Genomic DNA, 24,918 nt, shown 5'->3' with positions numbered 1-24,918 from the left:
AAAATTAGTGCTAAATTACTGCTGACGATACCGCATAGAAAGAAAATTAGTGCCATGTATAGTATCATAAAAATGAGGGATCGATTGTTTTCTTTGATGATGCTGTCATTAAACATTTTCGAATATATTTGCTTTCTGATAACAGCACTAATTTTCTTTCTATGCGGCATCGTCAGCACTAATTTAACACTAACTTTGTGTATAGGTTTCATCTAAATCGGTTGAGGTTGACGCTAGCCCCACCCAGATCTTTCTGTTTTTTGACGTTTTTGTAACAGCACTAATTTTGTAAACTGTGCCAAATATTTGTGGTAAGTTAGTGCTGACGATACCGCATAAAAAGAAAATTAGTGCTAGGTATAGTATGACAAAATGAGGGATCGATTGTTTTCTTTGATGATGCCGCCATTAATCATTTTCGTATATATTTGACTTTGTGATAATAGCACTTATTTTCTTTTTACGTGGTATCCTCAGCACTAATTTAACATTAACTTTGTGTATAGGTTTGATCGCAGTTCGTTGAGCGGGTGGGGCTTGCATGAACTTAGTCCCACCCAGAATATATTTTGTTTTTTGACGTCTGTGTAACGGAACAAACGCTTTTAACATTACAGGTTGTCAGCACTAATTTTTGGCATATATTTTAAAATTAGTGCCAGTGTGCTTGGGACCAGGTTCAGGGACATTCAAAAGAAATGCCCTGACTGTCGTCTGCGACAATTGTAGAATACCAAGTATGAAAGCCATGGAGACTTAGTGCAGATCTATGTGAAGTAGCTCACTGAAATGTGTTTATCGAAGAGTAATAGTGAAGGAGTATGTATCGATCGGTTCCATGAAGGAAACGAGAGAAATCTTTCACAACAATTTCCTGATGTTGGCATATCAAATGTGAAAGGGGCTTAAAGCCATTTTAAAATATATTAATTTTATGATTGGTAGGTTTTTGTATATATTGTATTTTTGTATATATTGTAGGGTTTTTGTATATATTGTAACGTGCAGAATAATTAAATACAAAACTTGGAGGAAAATGTATATGTAACTTAGTAGCGTCATTTCAGAGGTTACCAGAGTGAATGGCAAGATTGTCCACGAACATAACCGTTTCTCGTCTTTCATTAGTATATTACAGGGATGCAAATAAGCAATAAAATTTTACTAACCCCCCCAAAAAAAAGATACCAGCCCACACTCCACAATAGAAATCATTTACTTATTTCCACAATAGAAATCATGGTATGATATTAAATACTCGTCCGCTCTTGCATCCCTGGTATATTAGTATTGAATTTATTTAAAAAGATAAAAAAAAACATGGGAATCTCAAACTCAGGGGTTGCAATTGTCTCTTTGCTCTTCCCAAATGGCGCCCTTGATTTAACTTACCAAACCAAGTTATTAGGTCTAGAATACACTTTGTTTGACCTTGAAAGGCACATCTTAACCTAGTAATATTTGACATATAAATGTTGTGGTTTCAACAAATCGACATGGCAAACTGTCTCTGTTATTTTAGTCGAGTGTGATATTATACCATGTTCTTCCTTATTACTTTTGACAAAATTAAATTTATTTAATTTTATCTAGTCTCATAAAGAATAGTAAAACTACGAACTTACCGCTCACTTGCGTTTGCCATACTGCGTCTGCAATACCCCACATACCAGCGGCAACAAACAACACAAATGAATTTTCTGGTCGCGGACGCCAAAATAGAAACATAAGAAGCAGAATAGCATGCAAAATTGATCCAAGAATGACAACTGGATTTCTTCCTATATACTTCACTATAGAACCAAATATTACTGAGCAAACAGCGTTTATGACTCCCATACAAAGCATAACAAATCCTACATGTGGAATGCCCCAGGAACATGAAATGTAAGCCTGAAAACCAATGCAAAATCATTAATACAAGTAGTTTGCAAATCGTCAAGAGCACTTAAGGTTCTCATATCTTTAACATAAAGTGAAAATTTCAATAATAATTTATTTTGAACACAAGAAAAAAGTAACTGACTCTTGACATCCAGAAAACCCAGAACAATTTTGAAATTATTAGTAACTAGCTAAAAGGCCCCTTTCTCGAATGGGAAGAATAGGTTATGAAAATCATTTGAACTCTTTTCTCCCCTTGGGATTGTGACAATCGCTCCTTCTAAGGAATTATCATTAAACATTTAAGTTATATACAATCCATTTCCAGTCTTGGGAAGTAAAGTAACGGAAGAACGCGTTACTTTTTAAGTAACGTTTCCTAGTAACGCGTTACATTTTTTGCAAAGTAACTGTAACGTGTTATGAAATTTTAAACTAATGTACTTAGTTTGCGTTACATTTCGGATGAGTAACCACAATATATGTATATTTTTCGGAAAGAAATGTTTCTTTCCTGCAAGTATTTTTTTTTCAGAATACAGCAATGAAGCATGAATTATGTCAGTCACCAACACAGAGAGAAACAGGTAAGATCTTAGTGCCACTTGCTGTTTTGAAAGATGAGCACAGCCTCAGAGAAATTACGTGTTCTGATTGCAAGCACTTGGAAGATTTTGTCATAGATTTTGACAGCTCCAAATCAATACATTCAGTGAGTGAATTGAGAGTGCAATGGTAGTATAGATTACTTTGGTTGCTGTTGTATTTATAGATGAGAATGAAAATATTTTACCGTTCGAAAATTTGTAAAAACAATATTTCTTAAAAGCTGAGGATGATGGCGGACAGAATTTAAAAGTAAAGTGTACGAAGCAGTGTTTTTTCCAGACATATTTTTGGGTCAGCACTGCTCCCTGGAGCTTTAAGAGTGGCCCAGGATGAGAGCAAAATAATACGTTCATAATATAATAATAAATAGAATAGTACTAGCGATGTCCTTCCGAATACTAAGTGTACCTTCCCGGAACGTTTTTATCTGAAAGAAACACTGGCCCGAAGTGCCCCGGTGGGAGACATTAACAGCACGCACACAAACATTTGGGATGCGATGCTCAACAATTGGTGGACTTCGTTCCTCCTGGAAACGCTGGATTATCTCGGAAATCATTTTCAATGCTCCCATCGTGTGTGCCATTGTCGTCTATCATTAGTGTGTTAAACTCATCCGCAACAACATCTTCATCACGCAGCTGCATTTTAATTTGTTCGGTAACGGGACTTCCTCCAGCGTGGTGGGTCCTGTGAGACATCAAACAATCCGCTAACAACTTCAGAACTACAGCGTGTCGCTTTAGGTACACACGCGATGCACGTTTACATATCAGCATCCAAACTACCGCCGCACTCTGTTTCTATTGACATTACCTAACCTTTGTCATTGAATACACATAAAGAAACACCAGTATTCACCAGCACTCGCTCCACCACCAAACTACTAACACCTGGTTCCGTCTTGCCTCTTTACATGCACATTCTTTGTTCACTTTCTAACTGCATACGTCCCCTCTACTTTCGTTCTCTGTGACCCATAGCATGTTACGTCACATCACACCTCTCCTTATTTTGTAGCACACATGTCAACTGATTTGATTTTTATTTATGCTACAAGAGTCCCTTATTCCAGTCCCACACAATGAAACATTTACCACGAAATCAAATTCCACACAGTAGTAAGCTCCCCACTATGTCCAGCCGAGTCAGCAAAATTTTCTTGATTCTGATTGGCTGATAGAGGTCACGTGACTTTTGGACCCACCCACTCGGGAAATTCAAATTTAGCTACGCCCCCCAGGTCACGTGGTATAACGTCATGAGTCACCCTGTAGGGAAGTCCCTAACTTTGGATTTTGAAATTCGTTCCCTTTTACGGGTAAGATGAGTGCTTCGGTACCTTGATTTTGATTGGTTGATAGAGGTCACGTGATCTTAAGTCCTAGGATTTTTTAAATTCGTTCCTTTTACGGGTAAGGTGAGTACTTTGGATACCACGATTTTGATTGGCTGATAGAGGTCACTGGAAATTCAAAATTTCAGGTCACGTGGTATGACATCATGAGTCACCCTGCGGTGAAATCCCACACTTTCTTTTACGATCAGGATTTTTGAAATTTGTTCCCTTTTACGTAGGGAAGGACGAGAGGATATTTTCAAACCGATTATAGGGAACGAAAGTTTGCATAAGGAAAGTAATGACAACGGTGTTAGACTCGTGAACTTTGCAACATCCAAAAACCTAACCGTGAAGAGTACAAAATTCCCACATCGCGACGTTCATAAATACACTTGGACATCACCAGACGGAAAAACACATAATCAGATTGATCACGTTTTAGTAGATAGAAGAAGACAATCTAGCATAATTGACGTCCGGTCGTTTAGAGGGGCTGATTGTGACACTGATCACTACCTGGTAGCAGCGATAATACGGGAGAGATTATCGTTGAATAAAGGTAATACTCAATGTCCGAAAACGGAGAGATTTAATTTAAAGAAATTAGAAGAGAGCCAGGTAAGAGAGGAATACCAGATTGAAGTTTCGAATAGATTCTCGGTTTTAGAAGACTCGGAGTGCACTAGTGTTGAGGATACTTGGATTGAAATTAGAGATAGCATTAAAAGTTTAGCAATAGAAAAATTGGGACACGCGGAAATACGTAGGAACAAACCATGGTTCGACCAAGAATGCATTAAACTAGCAGAGAAGAGAAAACAGGCAAAATTACGGTGGCTACAAAATCCGAATGAAATAACTACACAAAATTTCGCAGATATCAGGCGGGAAACTTCCAAAACTTTTAGAACAAAGAAACGGGATTTTTTGAAAGCTAAAATTAAGGAACTTGAAGATAATAGTAAAAATAAAAATATTCGGGACATGTATAAGGGGATCAGCGAATTTAAGAAAGGCTATCAACATAGTGCTTATATATTAAAGAAATCTGACGGAACAGTTCTCACTGATACGGATCTTAAATAGATGGAAAGATTTCTTTAACGATTTGCTGAACACGCAGCCAAAAACTAATGTGCGTGGAGAAAAGGAGATACACACCGCAGAACCGTATATTCCAGAACCCAATCGAATAGAAGTGGAAGCCGCTATAAAGAAATTAAAGAAACACAAATCTCCGGGTGTTGATGAAATTCCGGCTGAGTTAATTTTAGCTGGAGGCGAAAAATTGTGGAACAAGATTCACAAACTCATTCTCCTTATCTGGAACAAGGAAGAATTGCCACAAGAGTGGAAAGAGTCAATCATTGTTCCAATTCACAAGAAAGGCGACAAAACTGACTGTAATAATTATCGAGGCATTTCTCTTCTGTCAACATCCTATAAAATCCTTTCAAATATTCTGTTAGCAAGATTGACCCCATACGCAGATTAAATTATTGGAGATTATCAGGGCGGATTTAGACGAAATCGATCAACTATCGACCAAATATTTACCATTCGACAAATACTCGAAAAGAAGTGGGAATACAATACCCCGGTACATCAACTATTTATTGATTTCAGAAAGGCTTACGACTCGGTTAGAAGAGAAACATTATACAACGTTCTTACAGAGCTTGGAATACCGAGAAAGCTAATTAGATTAATTAAGATATGTTTAAGTGAATCCCAAAGTAAAGTCCGGGTAGGAAAATTTTTGTCCACGAGCTTCCACGTCGAAAATGGCCTGAAACAAGGAGATGCGTTGTCGCCATTATTATTTAACTTTGTGCTGGAATACGCCATAAGGAAAATCAAAGATAGCAAGCAGGGCCTAGAGTTGAACGGCATTCACCAGGTTATGGCATATGCTGATGATGTAAATTTAATAGGGGATAATAGGAGAACAGTAGAAATAAATGCAGAGATATTATTAAACGCATGCAGGGACATGGGTTTAGAAGTAAATGCAGAGAAAACTAAATACATGGAAGTGCGTCGGGACCGTAATACGGCAAATTGTGGAGGCGTTAAAATATTAAATAATACTTTTGATAAAGTGGATACTTTCAAATATTTAGGATCAATTTTAACAGACGAAAATCATATTCACGAAGAAATTAAATGTCGATTAAAAGCAGGGAATTCGTGTTACTATTCGGTTCAAAATCTCTTGTCGTCGCGAATTCTGTCGAGGAATTTGAAGCTTAAAATATATAAAACGATAATCATGCCTGTTGTTCTGTATGGTTGCGAAACATGGTCGCTTACTCTGAGGGAAGAACATAGACTGAAAGTATTTGAGAACAGAATCCTGAGAAGAATATTCGGACCCAAGAGGAACGAGAATGGGGAATGGCGGAAGCTTCATAACGAGGAACTACATAGTTTATACGGTTTACCCAACATTGTTAGGGTCGTCAAGTCTAGGAGGCTTAGGTGGGCAGGTCATGTAGCTAGAATGGAAGAAAGTAGAAACGCTTTCAAAGTCTTGACTGGTAGACCCATAGGAAAACGACCATTAGGAAGACCTAGGCGCAGATGGGAGGATAATATTAAGATGGATCTCGCAGAGATAGGAATACAAAGTAGAAACTGGATCCAATTAGCTAAGGATAGAAGTCAGTGGAGAGCTTTTGTGAACGCGGCACTGAATCTCCGGGTTCCATAGGCCATAGAGTTAGTTAGTTAGTTAGTTCCCTTTTACGTGTAAGATGAGTGCTTTGGTACTTCAATTCTGATTGAATGATTGAAGTCACGTGATATTAGCCCAACCCATGTGGGAAATTCAAATTTTTAGGTTACATGATATGACGTCATGAGGCCAGGTGATCCATCCTTGACCGTGATTTTAGAATTTCGTTTCCTTTTATGGTTACGCTTTGGTACCACGATAGTGTACTGAAGTTCACCTTAAATATTATTGTTTCTTTTATGGGTAAGATGGTTAACCTCTTTGTTCCCTTGATGGAAAAGGAGCCCACCTTATGTGTTTCCGTGTGGAGATTGAGTACAGAATGTTGTCCTTGAATTAGTGTGTCTCTGAAAGGATACATTTACTCTCTAACAATGGTAAAAGAGGAGGCCATCCTTTTTGCTTGCAGATTAACTAAAGAAATGGTGCTTTGCTTAAATCTGAATGGTACATTGTTAGAACTCTTATAAACCATTGTTGTGAGTTTGAGCGATTTTGAAACGCTCGGCGTTTTGTTACTCAGTAAGCGCTTCATTGATGGAAACAGTGTTGCCAGATTATTAAAATCTAAACTGCTCTGGTTCTTTTCGAAACGGTTCCGCACAGTGCAAAAAATTTTGAAAAATAAAAATTTTTCGAATCAAAAAAATTGAAACTAAATTTTTCAAACCAGAAAAATTTAAACAAAAGTTTTTCGAACCAAAAAATTGAAACTAAAAATTTTCAAAACAAAAATTTTTCGAACGAAAAGAAATGAAACTAAAAAATTCAAAAGAAAACATTTTCGAACTAAATTTTCAAACCAATTTTTTTCGAATTCAACCAATTTTTAGAAACAAAAGCTTCGAACTAAATATGTAAATCAAATTTAAACATTTTCAAATCAAACTTTTTTCTCGAACTTTTAAAATTTTCGAACTAAAAATTGAAAACCTGATTTTTAAAATTTAAACCAACTTTTGGAAAACTAAAAAGAAATATCCTAATAAATGTTTTTCCAGGAGTCGTACTCAGGTCTTTTAAACCAAAGACGTGTATGTTAACCGCTTAGCTATGAACGAGCTCGGTTTTAATCGTAATTGATGGATTTTGAACCATGGTCCCTGAAAGGATATATTTATACCTTAAGATGTGTAAAAGAAAATAACGTTTCCGTTCTTGGATTGAATTAAATGCTGAAAGACTTCTTTGTTCGTTGACATAAAAGCACATATGATTGAAATGCAAACGTTAGCGGATGCGTATCGTATTACTTTTGTTTTACTACGAACGAGTCAGCATGACTTATGAAAAGCAAACAATGACATGCTCTTATGGAATATGAGATAATTGAAATGTCATCACAATTTACGAAAGGTGGTCCAGGCTGAAAGCATTCGAGATGATGTCATGATCAGAATTGCGATACTACATGTTGTAATAAGGATTTCATAAGTAGTGAGAAATGTGAATGACGTCACGGTCGATTGTTACACGTCGTTTTGGTTCGTGATTTATGACGATCGCAATATTGAAAGCAGTGTTTTGATTGGTTCGTTGTGATGTCATTTATGAATTTCCTCGCTTCTGATTGGTTGATGGTGACGTCGTTTTTATAGACCTAAATAAAAATACATTTTTCATTTTTCAAATCCTACTTCCACGAAGCTCATGAAATTGAGCAGGTGTACCTCTTGTGCCATTGTGAAGACTAGTTCAACAAGTTTCGTTCATTGAATATGAGGTAAGTTCATGAAAATTTTATCCTCAGACAAGTTTATCAACGGCGTCATTCGATATCAGTGGAGTGATTTTGAAACGATGTCACATGTGGATAACATTGTTATTACTAACACACTGTTTTACTTTTAACATTAAATATTTAGTCTGTGGGAGAGCAAATAAATGATCGTGGATTAATTAGGGAGTGCGAGGTAACAGGGACACGATGTTGTTCAACATAAACCGGGGATAGAATTACAGACCTCATGCATCAGCGGATCATGTCCTTTAAAATTATTGTTTCCATGTCATCGGTTTGTACGCTAATCACTTACCATAGTTTTGGAAATAATGCATGAGAAGTTGGGGGAAATGTACAAAATTTTGAAAACTACACATGAGAATAATATTATTCGATTCCCTTTGAAACCATTGTTTTAGTTTAGCATCCCTTCAGTAGTGAGGCTAGGAATACAGCTTAATGTTGGATCTGAGCGCCCGCCGGGAATTGAACCATGGTTAGAGCTAGCATAGTTTTGATAAGAATGCATTACAAAATTTCGAAAACTACGCATGAGAATAATTTTATTAAATTTCCGAAAAGGTTTGACATAACTCTGACGTGGAAAGCAAAACCACCGATGATTGAATCAGAGCCTTCCACGTTAGAAGTATGTACGCTAACCGCTTAGCCACGAAGAAAAAAGGAGTGAATGAATATTTGGTTAAAAGTTTTACGCTATACAGATTTTGTTTTGACAATTACATATGCGTAACGTTAAGGTTTGATGAATCTCTTAAACTTGCAAACGCATCATTTTAAAGTTGAGAGAAAAATGCTTACGCGTACTTTGTCACATCTCTGCATTGTTAGAGGACAATTTTATTCATTCATGCATTCCTTTTATCATTACAGAGTTGTAGGTCAGTTACATGCTGATGTAATGGTCTCGAGTTTGATTTCCAGTATGACAGTAATAAAACACTCATTTCAGTAACATAATTATTTAAAACACGGAGTTAGAAAAAAACTTTGATTTCTAGTACGCGTGCTTTAATAATGGGACCCTGAACGCCCCGCCGGGAATCAAACTCAGGACCTTCACAAACGTTATGATTTCTTGTTTATCAGGTGATTAAGATTTTTCTTTCTTCTTTCTTTTGTAGAAATTAACGCTGCTCAATTCGTTTTCACCCTTACATATTTTTTTACCGTAATTGTACCTGTTTGTTTGTTTTCTCCTTTTAAACCATAGCCAAATTGTTCGTAACGAAGCCACACGTCATTAGAGATGATTTAATATTGAGGGCAGGGCAATTTAATATTGAGGACGGAAATTCAATTTAACGCACCACCCGCAGGAACCGATATCATTGAATATTTACATAATAGTTCTTCAAGCGATGCTGGATTATTTATTAGTCAATGTCGATGATGAGGTGATGGTTGGTTTATCGGTAATATCGCCACGAAACACCAATAAGCCATTTTGAATGAGTTTTCGCCAAATCCGAAACCTGACACTGGAGACGATGTGCACCTCGTTTGAAAGAGTTTTGCAGAGCAACAATTCGTTTCTTCTTTACAAGCCATTCACCGTTTATTTTGATCGTGTGGATATTTCACGTGGCTATGATCGTGTGCGGCAAGGAGTACTAGAAAACGAAGAGTTATTACGAAGGAAACGAGGGATTGTACGGGTAAAGAACCAATATTCAAGGTGTCTGGCGTACGCCTTTGTCATTGCTATTGGTCTAAAAATACAAGAATATGGATATGAAACAACATAAGCAGTATAAAGATCAATCTAAATGTGTTGTTGACCAAGAAGTGGATGCGTTATGTACAAATGCAGAAGTGAATTTTTTTTGGATCATGGTGCCAGTGTAAATGGAATTCGGCAATTCCAGTCTTATCTTAAAGAATATAAAATTACTGTGTATAGTAGTTTCTCAGGCCATGACATCATGTACGAGGGGCCCAACGATGAAAATCGCACTCCCATAAATTTGATTTGTTTGGCTGGACATTTTGATATTATTCAATCTTTAACGGCTTGTTTTGCCTCCAAGTTCTATTGTGAAGCGTGCCATAAAAATTATAGTAAACGTAACGAGCATGTGAAAAATTGTCCTGTAACGTGCTCCAAATGTTTACAGAGACCTGTATGTGACAAGAACCAAACGCTGATATTATGCAACGACTGCAATAATCAATTTTATGGCGAAGAATGTTTTAAGAATCATCGTAATGTACATCATCAAGGGGAATTTGTATGTAAAATGGTGAAGCAATGTACTAAATGTTACAGAGTATATTTCTTTGCACGAAGTGGACAACGCATTCATGACTGCAATGAGACCTTTTGTAATGTATATAAGAAGATTGTTCCAGGATCGCATCAATGTTTCATGCTTCCTGATCAACAATGCTTGAAACCTGGTGTTCCTTCACGCATGCATGCAAAGAAAGCCTTATTTATTTTCTACGATATAGAATCCATGCAGGACAAGAATATTGATGATAACATGTTTGTACACGTCCTGAATTTATTGGTTGCACAACAAGTATGTTATGCATGCGTTGAAAATGATAATATCCAGCAGTCTTGCAGTACGTGTGGTCAGCGCCAGCATATTTTCCAAGGAGACGATCCAATTTATAATTTTCTCCAATATTTACGAGAATGTCGTCCCAACATAAATAGGATTTTCTGTCTCGCTCACAATTCGAAGGGTTACGATGGACATTTTATTCTAAAGACTATGGTAGAGCAATGTCAATGAAGACCTGATGTCATATTAAATGGGACCAAAATACTAAGTTTAACGCTAAATAATCTAACGTTCATTGACTCTTTGAACTTCCTGCCTATGGCATTAAGCAAATTGTCGAAAGCGATCAATTTACCTGCAAGCAAAGGATACTTCCCACATTTCTTCAACATCAAGGGAAATCAAACATATATTGGACCACTTCCTGAAACGAAGTATTATGGTGCAAATAAATGTCCGTTGAAGACAGGAATAAGTTCATGTAGTGATACAACGACCATCGTAACGATACGTTTGATTTCCATAAGCAAATTATCAACTATTGCATTCAATATGTCAATGTACTGCGACAAGCATGTGTTTCGTTTATGACGTCATTTGAAGCAGAAACTAAAGTAAATCCCTTCTTGGAGACGATAACGATTTCAAGCGCTTCCAATTTAGTATTCCGTCGAAATTTCCTCAAGCCTAATACCATTGGAATTCTACCGGCACATGCTTATCGATGGAGAAGTACGCAATTGATCGCTGCAGTGCAATGGCTGGCCTACATTGAAAAAACTGAAAGAAAACAAATCTTATATGCGGCTCGACAAAAAGAAGTGTTTATTGCGGGATTCCATGTTGATGGTTACTACCAAGATCCTGAAACGTTAGAAGAGCACGTCTATGAGCATGCCGGCTGTTTTTATCATGACTGTAAAGTGTGTATTACTACAGGCCGTAATCAGCCCATTCAGCAATCCAGAAGACACAGTGGAATTCCGTTATGAATGAACGCAACGAAAAATGCAAGACTGCATGAATTGGGATACATTGTACATGAAATGTGGGGGTGTGAATTTAAACAGTTCTTGAAACAAAATCCAGCAATGGCGACATCACCCGTACATGAATCGCAGCCCCTTAAATCCAAGAGATAGCTTTCTTGGAGGTAGGACCAATTGTGTGAAATTGTACCATCAAGTCGACGAAAAAGCAGGAGAAAAAATATCTCGATATTATTTCTCTGTATCCGTTCATCAATAAATGCGCTAAATACCCTGTAGGACATCCTAGAATTTATCTACAGGGGGATGAAAATATATACCACCAATAAATAAAGTCAATGGTCTGATCAAAATGACGATATTGCCAAGTCGCCACTTTTATCATGGTCTCCTCCTATATCGATGCAGCAAAAAACAACTGTTTCCGCTGTGTGCTGCTTTTGCTGAAGAAATGAACCCAAAACCTACAGCAATGTGTACGCACAACTATCAGGAGCGATGCCTCACTGAAACATGGGTATCATATGAAATACAAAAGGCAATAGAATTAGGATATCAACCGGTGGAAATCTTTGAAATTTGGGATAATGACATTGAACAATATGACCCCATCACGAAAATAGGTGGTTTGTTCACGGAATACATCAACACGTTTTTAAAATCGAAAATGGAAGCTTCTGGATGGCCAAGTTCATGTGTCACCGAAGAAGACAAAATTTATACAAACCGTTTTGGAGCGTGAAGGTATTGCTTTGGATCCGACCAAAATTGTAAATAATCCTGCACGAAGAAGTTTATCTAAATTTTGTCTTAACTTTCTATGGGGAAAGCTCTCGCAACGTACAAACTTTAGCCAGACCACGATTATTAATCGGCCAGAAATTTTATGAAAAACTCACTTCCTCCGATATTGAACTCCATCAAATTGTACCATCAGTGATACCATGCTGTATGCGTTCTGGGAGTACAATGAACATGTGCCCGTTCAAAATCGAAACATCAATGTCGTTTTAGGAGCATTTGCATGTCAGGCACGTCTGGAGTTGTACAAGTACCTGCAAATGTTGCAGGAACTTGATTCATATTTCGACACTGATTCTGTGATATTTACAGAAAAACCGGGGGAGCCAACCATTGAACCTTAAAAGTAATTTGGGATGTTTAGCAGATGAGGTGGATTCTTATGGACAACGAGCGTACATCAAGACGTTTGTTAGTGGAGGACCGAAAAACTACAGTTTAGAAATATATAATCCAGATACCAACGTCACCAGCTACATATGCAAACTACGATGGTTAGAGGGTTTACCTTAAACTACGATGCAGAACAACATTTAAATTTCAACACCCTAAAAGAAATTATTACTAATCAATGCCGTGGACAAGTCACCATTTTCATCCCTCATAAAATATGCAGGACCAAAGACCACACCATCGTCACTCGCAAAGAACAAAAAATTTACAACATCCAGTACACAAAACGTCGATTCAGAGAACTCAATTCCTATGATACGGTTCCGTATGGGTACGTTAAAAAACGGAAGCTGGAACAAGAAAAATAAGATGAAGAAAAACTATAAATACCCGATAAGGTCATTGTAACATAGTCTTTTTCCCTTTCCTTTTTCCTCCTTGCCGCAAAGCAGCAACACCAAGAAAAAATTGCAGTCATCTCGTACCCAGAGGAGACCATAAAGCAGCAACACCATCAGTGGAAGAAATGCAGTCATCTCGCACCCCGAGGAGGAAGAGGGAACTAAACAGAAAGTGTTACAGCTGCATCTTTTATGAGTAAGTTTTATTTCTCTCTTATCAATATTTACTCGTTTCTATTTTTCAGGAAAAAAAGAAACTCATAAAGTAATCTATTGCTTCTTCTTTTTCTTCACAGGATACGTCTGCAAGATTCGAAGATGATGACACGTCCAAAGTATTCATTGACCTAGATTCACCACTTATCATGTTAATAAAAATGTATGAGAAGAGCAAATACCTTTCGTTAAAATACAAGTTGAAAACCGGAGCAGTTTAGAGTTTAATAATCTGGCAACACTGTTTCCATCAATGAAGCGCTTACTGAGTAACAAAACGCCGAGCGTTTAAAAATCGCTCAAACCCACAACAATGTTTTATAAGAGTTCTAACAATGTACCATTCAGATTTAAGCAAAGCACCATTTCTTTAGTTAATCTGCAAGCGAAAAGGATGGCCCCCTCTTTTACCATTGTTAGAGAGTAAATGTATCCTTTCAGAGACACACTAATTCAAGGACAACATTCTGTACTCAATCTCCACACGGAAACACATAAAGTGGGCTCCTTTTCCATCAAGGTAACAAAGAGGTTAACCATCTTACCCATAAAAGAAAACAATAATATTTAAGGTGAACTTCAGTACACCATCGTGGTACCGAAGCGTAATCATAAAAGGGAACGAAATTCTAAAATCACGGTCAAGGATGGATCACCTGGCCTCATGACGTCATATCATGTAACCTAAAAATTTGAATTTCCCACATGGGCTGGGGCCAATATCACGTGAATTCTATCATTCAATCAGAATTGAGGTACCAAAGCACTCATCTTTCAAGTAAAAGGGAACAAATTTCAAAAATCCTGGTCGTAAAAGAAAGTGTGGGATTTCACCGCAGGGTGACTCATGATGTCATACCACGTGACCTGAAATTTTGAATTTCCAGTGACCTCTATCAGCCAATCAAAATCGTGGTATCCAAAGTACTCATCTTACCCGTAAAAGGGAACGAATTTCAAAATCCAAAGTTAGGGATTTCCCCACCGGGTGACTCATGACGTCATACCACGTGATCTGGGGGCGTAGCTAAATTTGAATACCCCGAGTGGGCGGGTCCTAAAGTCACGTGACCTCTATCAGCCAATCAGAATCAAGAAAGTTTTGCTGACTCAGCTGGACATAGTATGGGGCTTACTACTCACACACTATTTCCGTTTAGGACAGCTTTCCGTTGCATACAGGTTACGTTAAATTGACTACTCACTCCGTACTGTCTGGATGTGGATATAGTACTGTTATAGCCAAGTACAGTCCGTCTCATAGCTACTATATCTATCAACCATGACAATCATATCTATACAGATCAGCCAAATTATTATGACCATCCATGACTGGAACTTAAGTAGTTCAGCTGACGGCAGGGTCCGGGGTCAATGACTGATATATACGTCCGTACCCACAGGGTCGGTAGTTTCCATTGTCCAGATACTTTTATTTCCGTTCTTTTTTCTTTTCCATATTCAAACTTCACTTTCATTTCTACATTTTTCTTCCCTCGCGTGCGATATTCACGTAAGAACATCATCCACCCCTTTTACGAATGTGTAATCAGTGTTTGCCATTATCTTTTCTGTTACTAATGGATTTTCCCGATGTACGAATTGATATTTTATTGTGCTATTTCCGACATATCAACTTTCTGCAGAGTTGGCAACACTGAATTCCAGATGGCAATCATATTTATGGTCTTTCACAAGATGATGATGTCCTTCTTATGGTTTGTACGTTAACTTTAGTTTGCTCAAGTTCATTCTTTGCAAGATATTCAATTTCACTGTCATTACTACCATACTCTTACTTCGACGACATTGAGAGCTTTCGCTAGATCTACTTCCTATGATTCATAGAATATCAAATTTTGGTGCTCTTCAGTTCTTTCTATGTTCAATCAGATGACGTATGTCTGAATCGGATTTCCACGAAAGCCACATGAATTTTTACTGGTAAGATGTCCATATAATGTGTTCGAAGTTCATGCGAGACTTCTACTTAAGACGACTTCTATTTCAAACACGCAGAAGGTCGAATGCAAAATATGATAACATGATGTAATACGTCGTAATTCTAATATCAATTTCATGCATGTAAGCCTACAAGAAACAAACAAAATTTGTAAATTTGTTGGTTAGTTGGTGCGAATGATATCTCTGTACCAAGTATCGTTTTTAAAGGCAAGAAAAAAGAAACTAGTACAATACAGGTTAATGAAAATTGTCGCCATCTGAAACAACACTTTTGTTAAAGCTCACCCAAATTTTATTTCGTATCTAACGAAATCTGGAATCTGTGGTGTGAAAAAGTCCTCAGCCGAAGATCAAGGAAGGTCTTCCGTTTCCCCAGTGATGTTATTCTAATTTTTTATAACTGGTTCTGTAGATATATATAATCGTCGTTTGAAATTCAACACCGCGTATCTCCAATTTTCGTAAATTTGAGTTTTGATACCATTAGAATCAGTATAGGGTGACGCACAATTTGCTTAAATAGTACACCTATATCACGGCAAATGGCTTTGTTGTTCCCTCAAAGTAATGCCGCGTATAATGAGGCTAAAGCTAGTTTTCAAACAGTTTTTTTTTGTCTCTCCTGTAAACTTGGTGAAATGTTACTTACGCGGTATTGAATCTCAGACGAGAGAGAGAGAGAGAGAAAGAGAGAGTTATTAGATTGATAGATATAATTATCTTAGGAAACAAAGCATATAAGGTAGACAAAAGCAGAAGCATGTTTTTTACTATATACCACAAGTAACAAGTAAGACGTACATGGCATCCTAATACGAGGTGGTGTGATGAAATTAGGTAGCACTGTGAATATCTTACAAGTGAATCATCCAAGATAGATGGTTGTCAAAAAGTATTGGAAAGACATTAATGCAGCAATGGATTGACAATTCCTGATAACAGTATGTATACGTTCCAAATATGAATAACCCTCACTACTACACTCATGTTATCCCAGTTTTCATTCTTGATATTGAGCATTTGGGATTAAGAATAAATACTTACACCTTGTTCTGACAGGTCATATGTTTAACCATGTAGCTGTAAGAATTTCTAAAAACAAAAATAATTAAACTAAAATTTATTGTTCCTGAATATAACTGGATAAAATTTACTGTTATGTCTTGGTATAACAAACGATTCTGCGAACTCGAAATATTTTACAACCGGTTCTAGCAAACCGGTGCAAACCGGTTGTATAGCACCACTGGTCTTCCCTTCCTAAAAGTGGTAATCAGTGGAAGACATATGGGCGAGCATTGTTATGCAACATGAATATGTTACATCTAATGACCCTAATTGGACACTTGTAGACAAGTTTGTGGTGCATTTCATGGATTTAGCACTATAGCAATCTGCACTGATGGTCTCCCTTTGTCTAACGTAAGAAATATCACTCTCATTATCAGGAGCGGATCCAGGGGGCTATCGCTCCCCAGGAGAGGAACCTTTCTTATTTTATATATATAAATGAAACCCATCCCAAAGTTTGGAGCCCTTTAAACTAGCAATATGACAACTCTTCCCCCCCCTCAGTAGTCGGTCCTGGATCCGCCCCTGCTCATTATAGACCGCAATATCAGCAACATATTGTACGGGGTTTGGAAATTGTCATGGACGTTATTCAGATCCAATTATTGTCCTGACCATTTAGTATTGTCATTGCAAATCCATTTTTCATCTGAAATGACAATCTGATGTAGGAAACCTTCCCTACATGGAACGAAATGCACACCTCCTGACGGGGATTCTTGTTGTCAGTATCAACTCATGTGGCACTCATGAGTCCATCTTTTTTATTTTGCCGATTGCATGGAGCCGCCGAATGATATTGATATGATGTTCTATAACTATTCTATCAGATCTTGTTTCCATATTGTCAAACTAAACATAACAACACATTGAGCAAGGCTATGTGATATAAACAAACACAATCACGTAACAGTTCAACAAACTGTGTCTTCATCAGACTTTCACTCCTTCTGGCTACAGAGGTGACGTGAGATTAAGAACTGATAACAACGCAACATATAAGCATCAGAAAGAGACAAACCACAGGATAGGGTGGGAAGGAGAAGAGGTCATAGAAGCAGAGAATAGGACATTGCTGAGAAAATGAAAAGAAGCCAGGAAAATTATGAAGGCAGGAAACAAGGTGATTAATTGGAATGCAGGATTCGCGATAAACAAAGAATGGGAGAAGGTTCTACTTGAAGAAGAATAAAGAAAAGACAAGAAGAAAGAAAGAGAACAAACTAATAAGGAAACATAGTATAACAAAGATAATTAGAGGACAAGAATGTAGGTCTATCCAGCCAAAACGTGCTTTAATGAAGGGGTGGAGCCTAATTAAAAGTCGATCTCAGGAAAGTATAAAAGAGGGGACCAACTCCCAAGTAGCCAGAAGGAGAGGAAGTCTGATGAAGAAACAGGTATTGTGTTGAAACTGTTACGTGATTATGTTTTCATATATTATTACATAACCTTGCTCAGTGTGTTGTTGTGTTTAGTTTGATTTGATGCGTTTAAGTCATTTGCAAAAGCACGAACACTACTTTCACGGTGCTCCTGAGCTCATCGGTACATGAAATTGATTGAAAACCACGAGGCTCATTTTGCAATGCTGTGAAACAAATTTGACAAACCAAAGGTAAATGGTGAGTAATTCACCATTCTTGGCCCAAATCCACTGTTAGTGTTTTTTATGGCTTGCTGTGTAAAAAGAGTGTCGCAGTTTGAATTCGTAGAGGAAGTTATTCGCAATTGTGTGCTTTTAACGGTGCACTTTCATACGAACCGGTTCAATAATGCACTACCTTCTAATTGTCTGATTTACTATATGGTACGGAGTTCGTAGCAGTAGACGTGTGACCTTAGTCAGTCCCTGTGTTGTGAGGCTGAGATGAGTTCCTCATTAAATGTCCAAGTGGATATATCGTTCGTGCCAATCTAATTGCGGATAGAACAGGTTAAACTTAAATTTACATTTATCTACAGGTTTAGTACTAAATTTTGTAACATTAATAGTTCTTAGTAGTTTAAGAGTTTTCATCCCGGCGAAATTAAAATACCGCTAATTTTACAGTGATTATGTGATATCTTCAAATAGATAAAAGATAATTGAAATGTGGAACAAGAGCGCCCTAGACAATATTATTTTGCGTGAGGTACCGTTATCACAAGTCACCTAGTGGCTTTATGTTTTCAGCTGTTTAGAAACGCGAAAATAAATGCCGATTTTCTAAATGGCTCGAAATCGAAAGCAGATAAGTGAGTCGTGATAACGGTTTCTCATGTAAAATGATATTGTCTGGGGCGCTCTTGTTCCACATTTCGATTATCTTTTATCTATTTGAAGATATCACATAATTAATGTAAAATTAGCGGTAATTTAATTTCGCCGGGATGAAGACTCTTAAGGAACAACTCTAGAAAATAGTTTAAAAACTAGTTCAGTCCAGTATCCTAAAAAAAAGTCTAGCGTTGTTGTATTATTACAATTATTATTGCTGTTCTCTGTGAGACATGAAATGTGGTGTTATATATTTATTACAATATGTTGTTGTATGTGCTTAACATTCTAGCCCGGGCCTCCCTCAGGGTCGGAGCTCGATCGGGAGCAATCGGTCCAATAGGTTTGAGTCCGACCCTAATGAGCACCTCAATCACCACACTATCAAATAATAGGCCTATTAGCCTTAGCTTTTTCGTATGGAGTTATACACTACACCACATTTAATGAGTAACGAAAACAAGTATCTTGAAGTAGTCTTACACAAATGACGTTGTTACATGTCACCTGACTCCTTTAAGGAGCTGTACATTTTATGTTACTTCTTGTGATTAGAATATTTCTATCAGTAATTGTAAGCAGGGAGAAAAGAACACATTTTTATTTCACATATAAATTTTAATGAACATAGTCCTTTCAAATATGATACAAGTACAGTTATATTTGGAAATATTTTTACGATAATATTGTACAGTAGAGCGTCGATTATCCGAAGTAATTGGGGGATATGGGTGTTCGGAAAACTGGTTTGTTCGGATAATCGAACTGTACATGTTTATTTGCCATGCGCGGAGCGGCACGTCTCAACTCTAAGCTGGCGCAGCTGTTGCTGTGAACAGCTTTGATACTGCCGCTACTTCTACAGCCAGTGCCAAACCGACAGAAGTGTGCTGATTGTTGAAACACAGCGACTGACGGCTTGGCCGGTCAGCAGCGCCTTATGAAGGCCCCATTAGAAGCAATGTTCCGCCAGCGGTGGCTCAGTGCGGCGACTACTGTGGGAAACTTGGTTTGGGAGTGAGGGGGATGATGGACGGTAGGGTGGGAGAGTAACAGGTGCGAGCGAGTACACAGTTCGGTTAAGCGGTCGTTCGGTTGACCGACGTTCGGATAATCGACGCTCTACTGTACTTTCGTTCCTTTCTTTTCGAAAAGAAATGCAGTTACCTCAGTAAAGTCAGCTCCTATAAATGCTTGCTCCATTCCAATCCATATTGTTAGAGGAATAAGTAGCAGCTGGTATTTGTTTTTCAATTGATAAAGTGTTGCCATAAATAACTTCGAACCACTCACACCTTTTGAATCTTTGTTTTCCCCTTCTCCATACCTAAGAAAAGATCGAAAAGTAGAAAACACTTTTAGACTGACAAACTGTTGAAATTACATAAAAGTTAAATCTATTAATTTCACCTATGTATTGTATTACTATTTTCTGATTTTTACTTAATTTCTATGCAAATATAATACGAAGAATAATTTTAAATAATTGGTTATTGGTAATTGTCATATTTCTTTGCTTAAAAAAGTAAAACCTTCACATTTTCTGTATCCAGATGCATGAAATTCTAACCCTGATTGGGTTTTTATTTTGTATTTATTTATTTATTTATTTATTTATTTATTTGTCTAGTTGTCTGAACACAATAACTAACCTTTTGTTTTCATAAATAGAATCGCAATTATTTTTATTATTATTATTATTTAAATTCTTTGCTTTTATTGACAGATGGCAAGATACTTGCCGCAATCTCAGTTTCTAATTGCGGAGGGCCTGTAATCAGCGAAATCCGGTTTCACAAGATCTCTTCAATTAGGAGCCACCACGTTTAATTCCAGAGTAAATCTACGATAAAAAGCACCAATCTTTTATCTTAAATATTCTCTTGACTCGTGGTAGGTGACACGGAAGCAAGGGCGTCGATTTCTCTGTAAATTTGGGGGAGCCTATTCAGATGCAGAAGGTACATATATGAGGATTTTAAGACAAATTGCATTCAAACTATAGGGGGGCCCACATGAGCTTTGGGAAGGCCCCGGCCTCCCTCCAGGATCGGCGCCCTTGCACGGAAGATCGCTCTGCATTCGGCGTGAGTTCAAATAATTCAAATGTGACAGTTCAATTAGGTGAAGCGTGCGGTGGTAATCGTTTACCTGCAAAGCATTTTACCTTCTCATCTCTCCGTGGTCCACACCTATGGCACCTTACAGGCTATCTGATATTTTTCATGTTTGATAACTTATTTAGTTGAGAAAGATGTTTTTCTAATTGTTAATTAAGAAGTATGTTTATTGGTCACTTCGTTCGTTTATTTTATATTATTTTTAAAGTGTATTTTACCTCACATTTTAGGTACCTCTGACACGATATAAATTGGATAGTTCTTACTACATTCCTTTAGGTAGTTAATTTGTTTTAAACTGAGTTCATTTGTTGCTTTTGAATTCATTTTGCCTAGTTTCATGACCACGGAACAATGCAGCTGATAAAATGCTTGGAAGCTAGCAACGATTCTCACTGCAAGCTGCACCTAATTGCACTGTTACATTTGAATCATTTGAATTTACGCCGAATATAAAGACTCTTCCACCCACCTAACAAGAGTCGAGAAGGCATTTAAAACAAAAGATTGATACTGTTTATCGCAGATTTATTCTGGAATATGTCACAATTTATTATCTGTCACTAAAGAAAATTCACGTTTTCGTGGGATAGTGACTTTTGCCTTTGCTATGAGAATGAAATCGGAGCGCGTACCTTTCTTCCACCTCGTGATTTATTTAAATTTTTTAAAGGTTTTAAAGGCTTAACCCCAAACAAAACCGATTTATAGACTACACGAGTTCTGCTATGTTCTTCTGTATCTCATTGGATCCGTATAGGACTCTCACCCTCACGACCGATGTTGAGTTCCTGGTCGCGCCGTAGTTTTTTTTTTTTTTTTTTCTTTTGATCACGTAGGAAAACACCAAAAAGGAAAATATTATTTCAATTGTAGGTGTGATTCGACATTGTGTAGTCTTTTCTGGTCAAGTGAAGAGGACGTATGATTTTACAAGCATGAAGTCTGTTCTAGATTTTTCTATTAATGAAAAGTATAGAGATAGGTTTACAGCTGAAAACTGAATTGAATTCTCTTCAATTGTAGTCTATAAAAGCTATGGTCAACGAGATTGATTTAAGTTATTTTGTGTGTGGTCTCCACATATACAATACCCGTTAGAAGAATCACTAAGATTTTACTTTAACTAACATTTACTTTAATTAATCATCTGGCTCTTTTAGCCTAAAGGACTTAACTGTGGGACATTAAACTAATTTTTCATTAACGTTGATTTCATTTTTAAATGTAATTCTAGCAACAGTATTCTGCCCTCTCTTTTCACTAAATCTATAATTGCCTTTCTATCTTGATGTGTGTCTCTGTGATCAAAACATTGCACGCGTGAGAATCACAGAAAAGATAAGTTATATGATTTTCTTATAATGGATCGTCAAAATTTAATCACGCGAGACTATAAAACTTATTGTGTAGAATATAAAAAATATTGCTGAGCCCAAACAGTGTTTTGTTTAATCTTTTTGCGTAGCAAGTGTTCAAAACAGATGCATTACTTTAAATATAAGAGGACGAATAAACGTAAAAATATATTTGAAACAGTGAAGACTTAGTTGATTCAAAAATGTCATACCGGGAATGAAATAGGGCCTATGTCAATATTCAAGCTAGAATAATGTACATCATTAATCCCGTAAAACACTGCAGAGCTGACATTTCGGTTATTTCCGGGCCATCGGCTCTGTCCGAATAGTTAGGTTTGTTTGAGTTACCGGATCTATCATAGTTAAACCGGGTTTGAAAAGCAATCCCAGACTCGGTGACATAGATACAAGTCGTGACCAAAGTGATCCAAGTAGTGTTGTAAAAAAAAAAAAAACTTTTTTCTGTGAAGTTTTTTAAAAACAAAAAACTTCTTTTTCATGTTTTTTCCCCAAATGTCTGTCTTTCTTCTGGCAACTATTATTTATTGATTTATGTTGCAGATTATTGAAATAATAACAGAGCTTGAGTCGAAGCCCTCGTAACTTGTAAATCGTTTGTTTCTTTGTACCTATACAAGCAAAATTGTGTGATTATTCCTTTCGAACCCAGGTTATTTTTAGCGTTTTCCTACATTTTCAGTTAGTGACTTATTGCTTACAAACCGTTTATCCGATTGATTTGGTTAAGGCCTTACTTTTTAAAAAAATTGATGTGGCTATTTTTTGGTGTAAGTTACATTGCAGTGTTGCCAACGGGTGGGAAACAATTGAGGGAAATGTAAGGATGAAAATTTACAAAAAATTCCCTAACCGAATTTCAAGATAATTTTTGTATCTAGCATCACTGTTGCCATAAGGGTCCAAGTAACACATTTATTCCAATTTATCCAGCAAGAGTGAAATAATAGAGGGGAAAAGGGAAATTTTCCGAATTTTTCACCTAAAATCGGGACTTAATTGTTTTAGTTGGAAACACTGCCATCAGACAGACGAAAACTATCTGAAAATAAACCTTGGTACCCCAAGAATATATCCTACAAGTATCATGGCGATATATAACAAATTAAGCATATTTTTTTTTTTTTTAATCTCATTCTACCTAAGAAGTTCACCATTTTCTTACCATTTACAGAACAAGGTTTATTATAAACCTCAACTGTACTTCCCCTAATTATTCTACTGAAACTTTTTATAGTGTCCTGAGTAGGGTCAGGTCGAAGCTTTCAGACAGAGGTACGTTTGTTTGAATGTAGCCAACAAGAGGGAAACAATAGATACAAAAAAGGATTTTTTTCCAAAATTTCTTCCTAAAATCTGGAATTAAAATTTTCAGTAGCTGGCAACACTGCTACCAGACAGATGCAAACTATCTTAAAATAAACATTGGTACACCACTAATATATCCTACAAGTATCATGACGATATTTAAGGAACAAAGCTTCTAATTACCATAACTATATTACGGTAAACAGAAAAGTAGGAAAAGACTAGAAAAATCAAGGGTTAGAACCTAAATCCGAATTTTTCGTGTGCCCCCTGATTACCCCATTGTAACGATCTGTACCCGCGTTTGTTCAGTAAGGACAAATGTTCGACTGGCGCAAGTTGACTTGCGTTCGGACGTATAGGTACAAATTTATAAACAAAAATTTCGAACATTTCAAATTTTTGCCCAAATTTAGGGAAATTTTAATTTCCGTAGCTGGAAACACTGCGCGCAGGCCAGTCCAATTGATGTCAACAATTAGATATCCATCCGACGTATCTACCTGACAAGTCTTAAGGGGGTTTCTTTACAACGAAGGAAGCTACAGGGAAAAAAGAAATAAAGAAAGTTCGAAAATTCTCCAATTTTTGATTGGGGTGAAATTTGAGAAGGAATTTCGACACCCAGAAGAAAAAGAAACTAATATGATAAACCATGGTCCAACCATATTTGGCCAAAAATACCCGATATCTTAATTAGTGTTCACACAGGAGTGGATTAATTACATTTTTTTTGACTAGTAACTCGTGTTGTAGTAGTTATAGTCTGGACTAATAATATTATCTAATATTATTAAGACTTCACCAAAATCGATGCAAATGAATTGTGCTGCCATCTTTGGAGTTCTTTTAAACTAAATGTTTTTGACGTTTATATGTTTGTGGGCAATCCTTTCGACAATGAGATCTCGGAAACTACAGGGTCAAGAAAGATGACGTTTTCACTGATCGATTGCAAATTTTGCGTAGATTGTTCAGTTCTAATTGAATATTTAAAAAAAAAACATGGCCATTATTTCTTTATTACATTTTTACGGGTACACTGGAAGTGTAGAAATTAAAAGAAACTAAAGCATCATATCCTATGTATTATACATTCCAACACCACATAGTTGTATATAGGGGCTGTATATGTCTCAGGCGTTCGTTTCATGGCCAAATAATAATGAACCATTTCTCCAGTTTA

At 36.9% G+C, this 24,918-nt stretch overlaps 1 protein-coding gene across 1 annotated transcript in view; it reads right to left on the bottom strand.

The window, feature by feature from the left end:
- Positions 1-24,918, bottom strand: part of LOC145686364 (UNC93-like protein) — a 67,172-nt gene that overhangs the window by 22,452 nt on the left and 19,802 nt on the right. The window contains exons 3-4 of the mRNA XM_081759627.1: positions 20,093-20,252; positions 1,626-1,893 (exon numbers count right to left, since the gene is read on the bottom strand). Of these exons, the coding sequence (XP_081615753.1) occupies positions 1,626-1,893; positions 20,093-20,252 (428 nt within the window). The remainder of the gene's footprint in view (positions 1-1,625; positions 1,894-20,092; positions 20,253-24,918) is intronic.

The sequence above is a fragment of the Thermobia domestica genome, chromosome 5, assembly GCF_964235325.1.
Source record: "Thermobia domestica chromosome 5, izTheDome1.hap1.1, whole genome shotgun sequence".
NCBI classification, from domain to species: domain Eukaryota; kingdom Metazoa; phylum Arthropoda; class Insecta; order Zygentoma; family Lepismatidae; genus Thermobia; species Thermobia domestica.
Note: the sequence above shows the minus strand (reverse complement) of the source record. Positions and strands in the feature narration are given on the sequence as shown.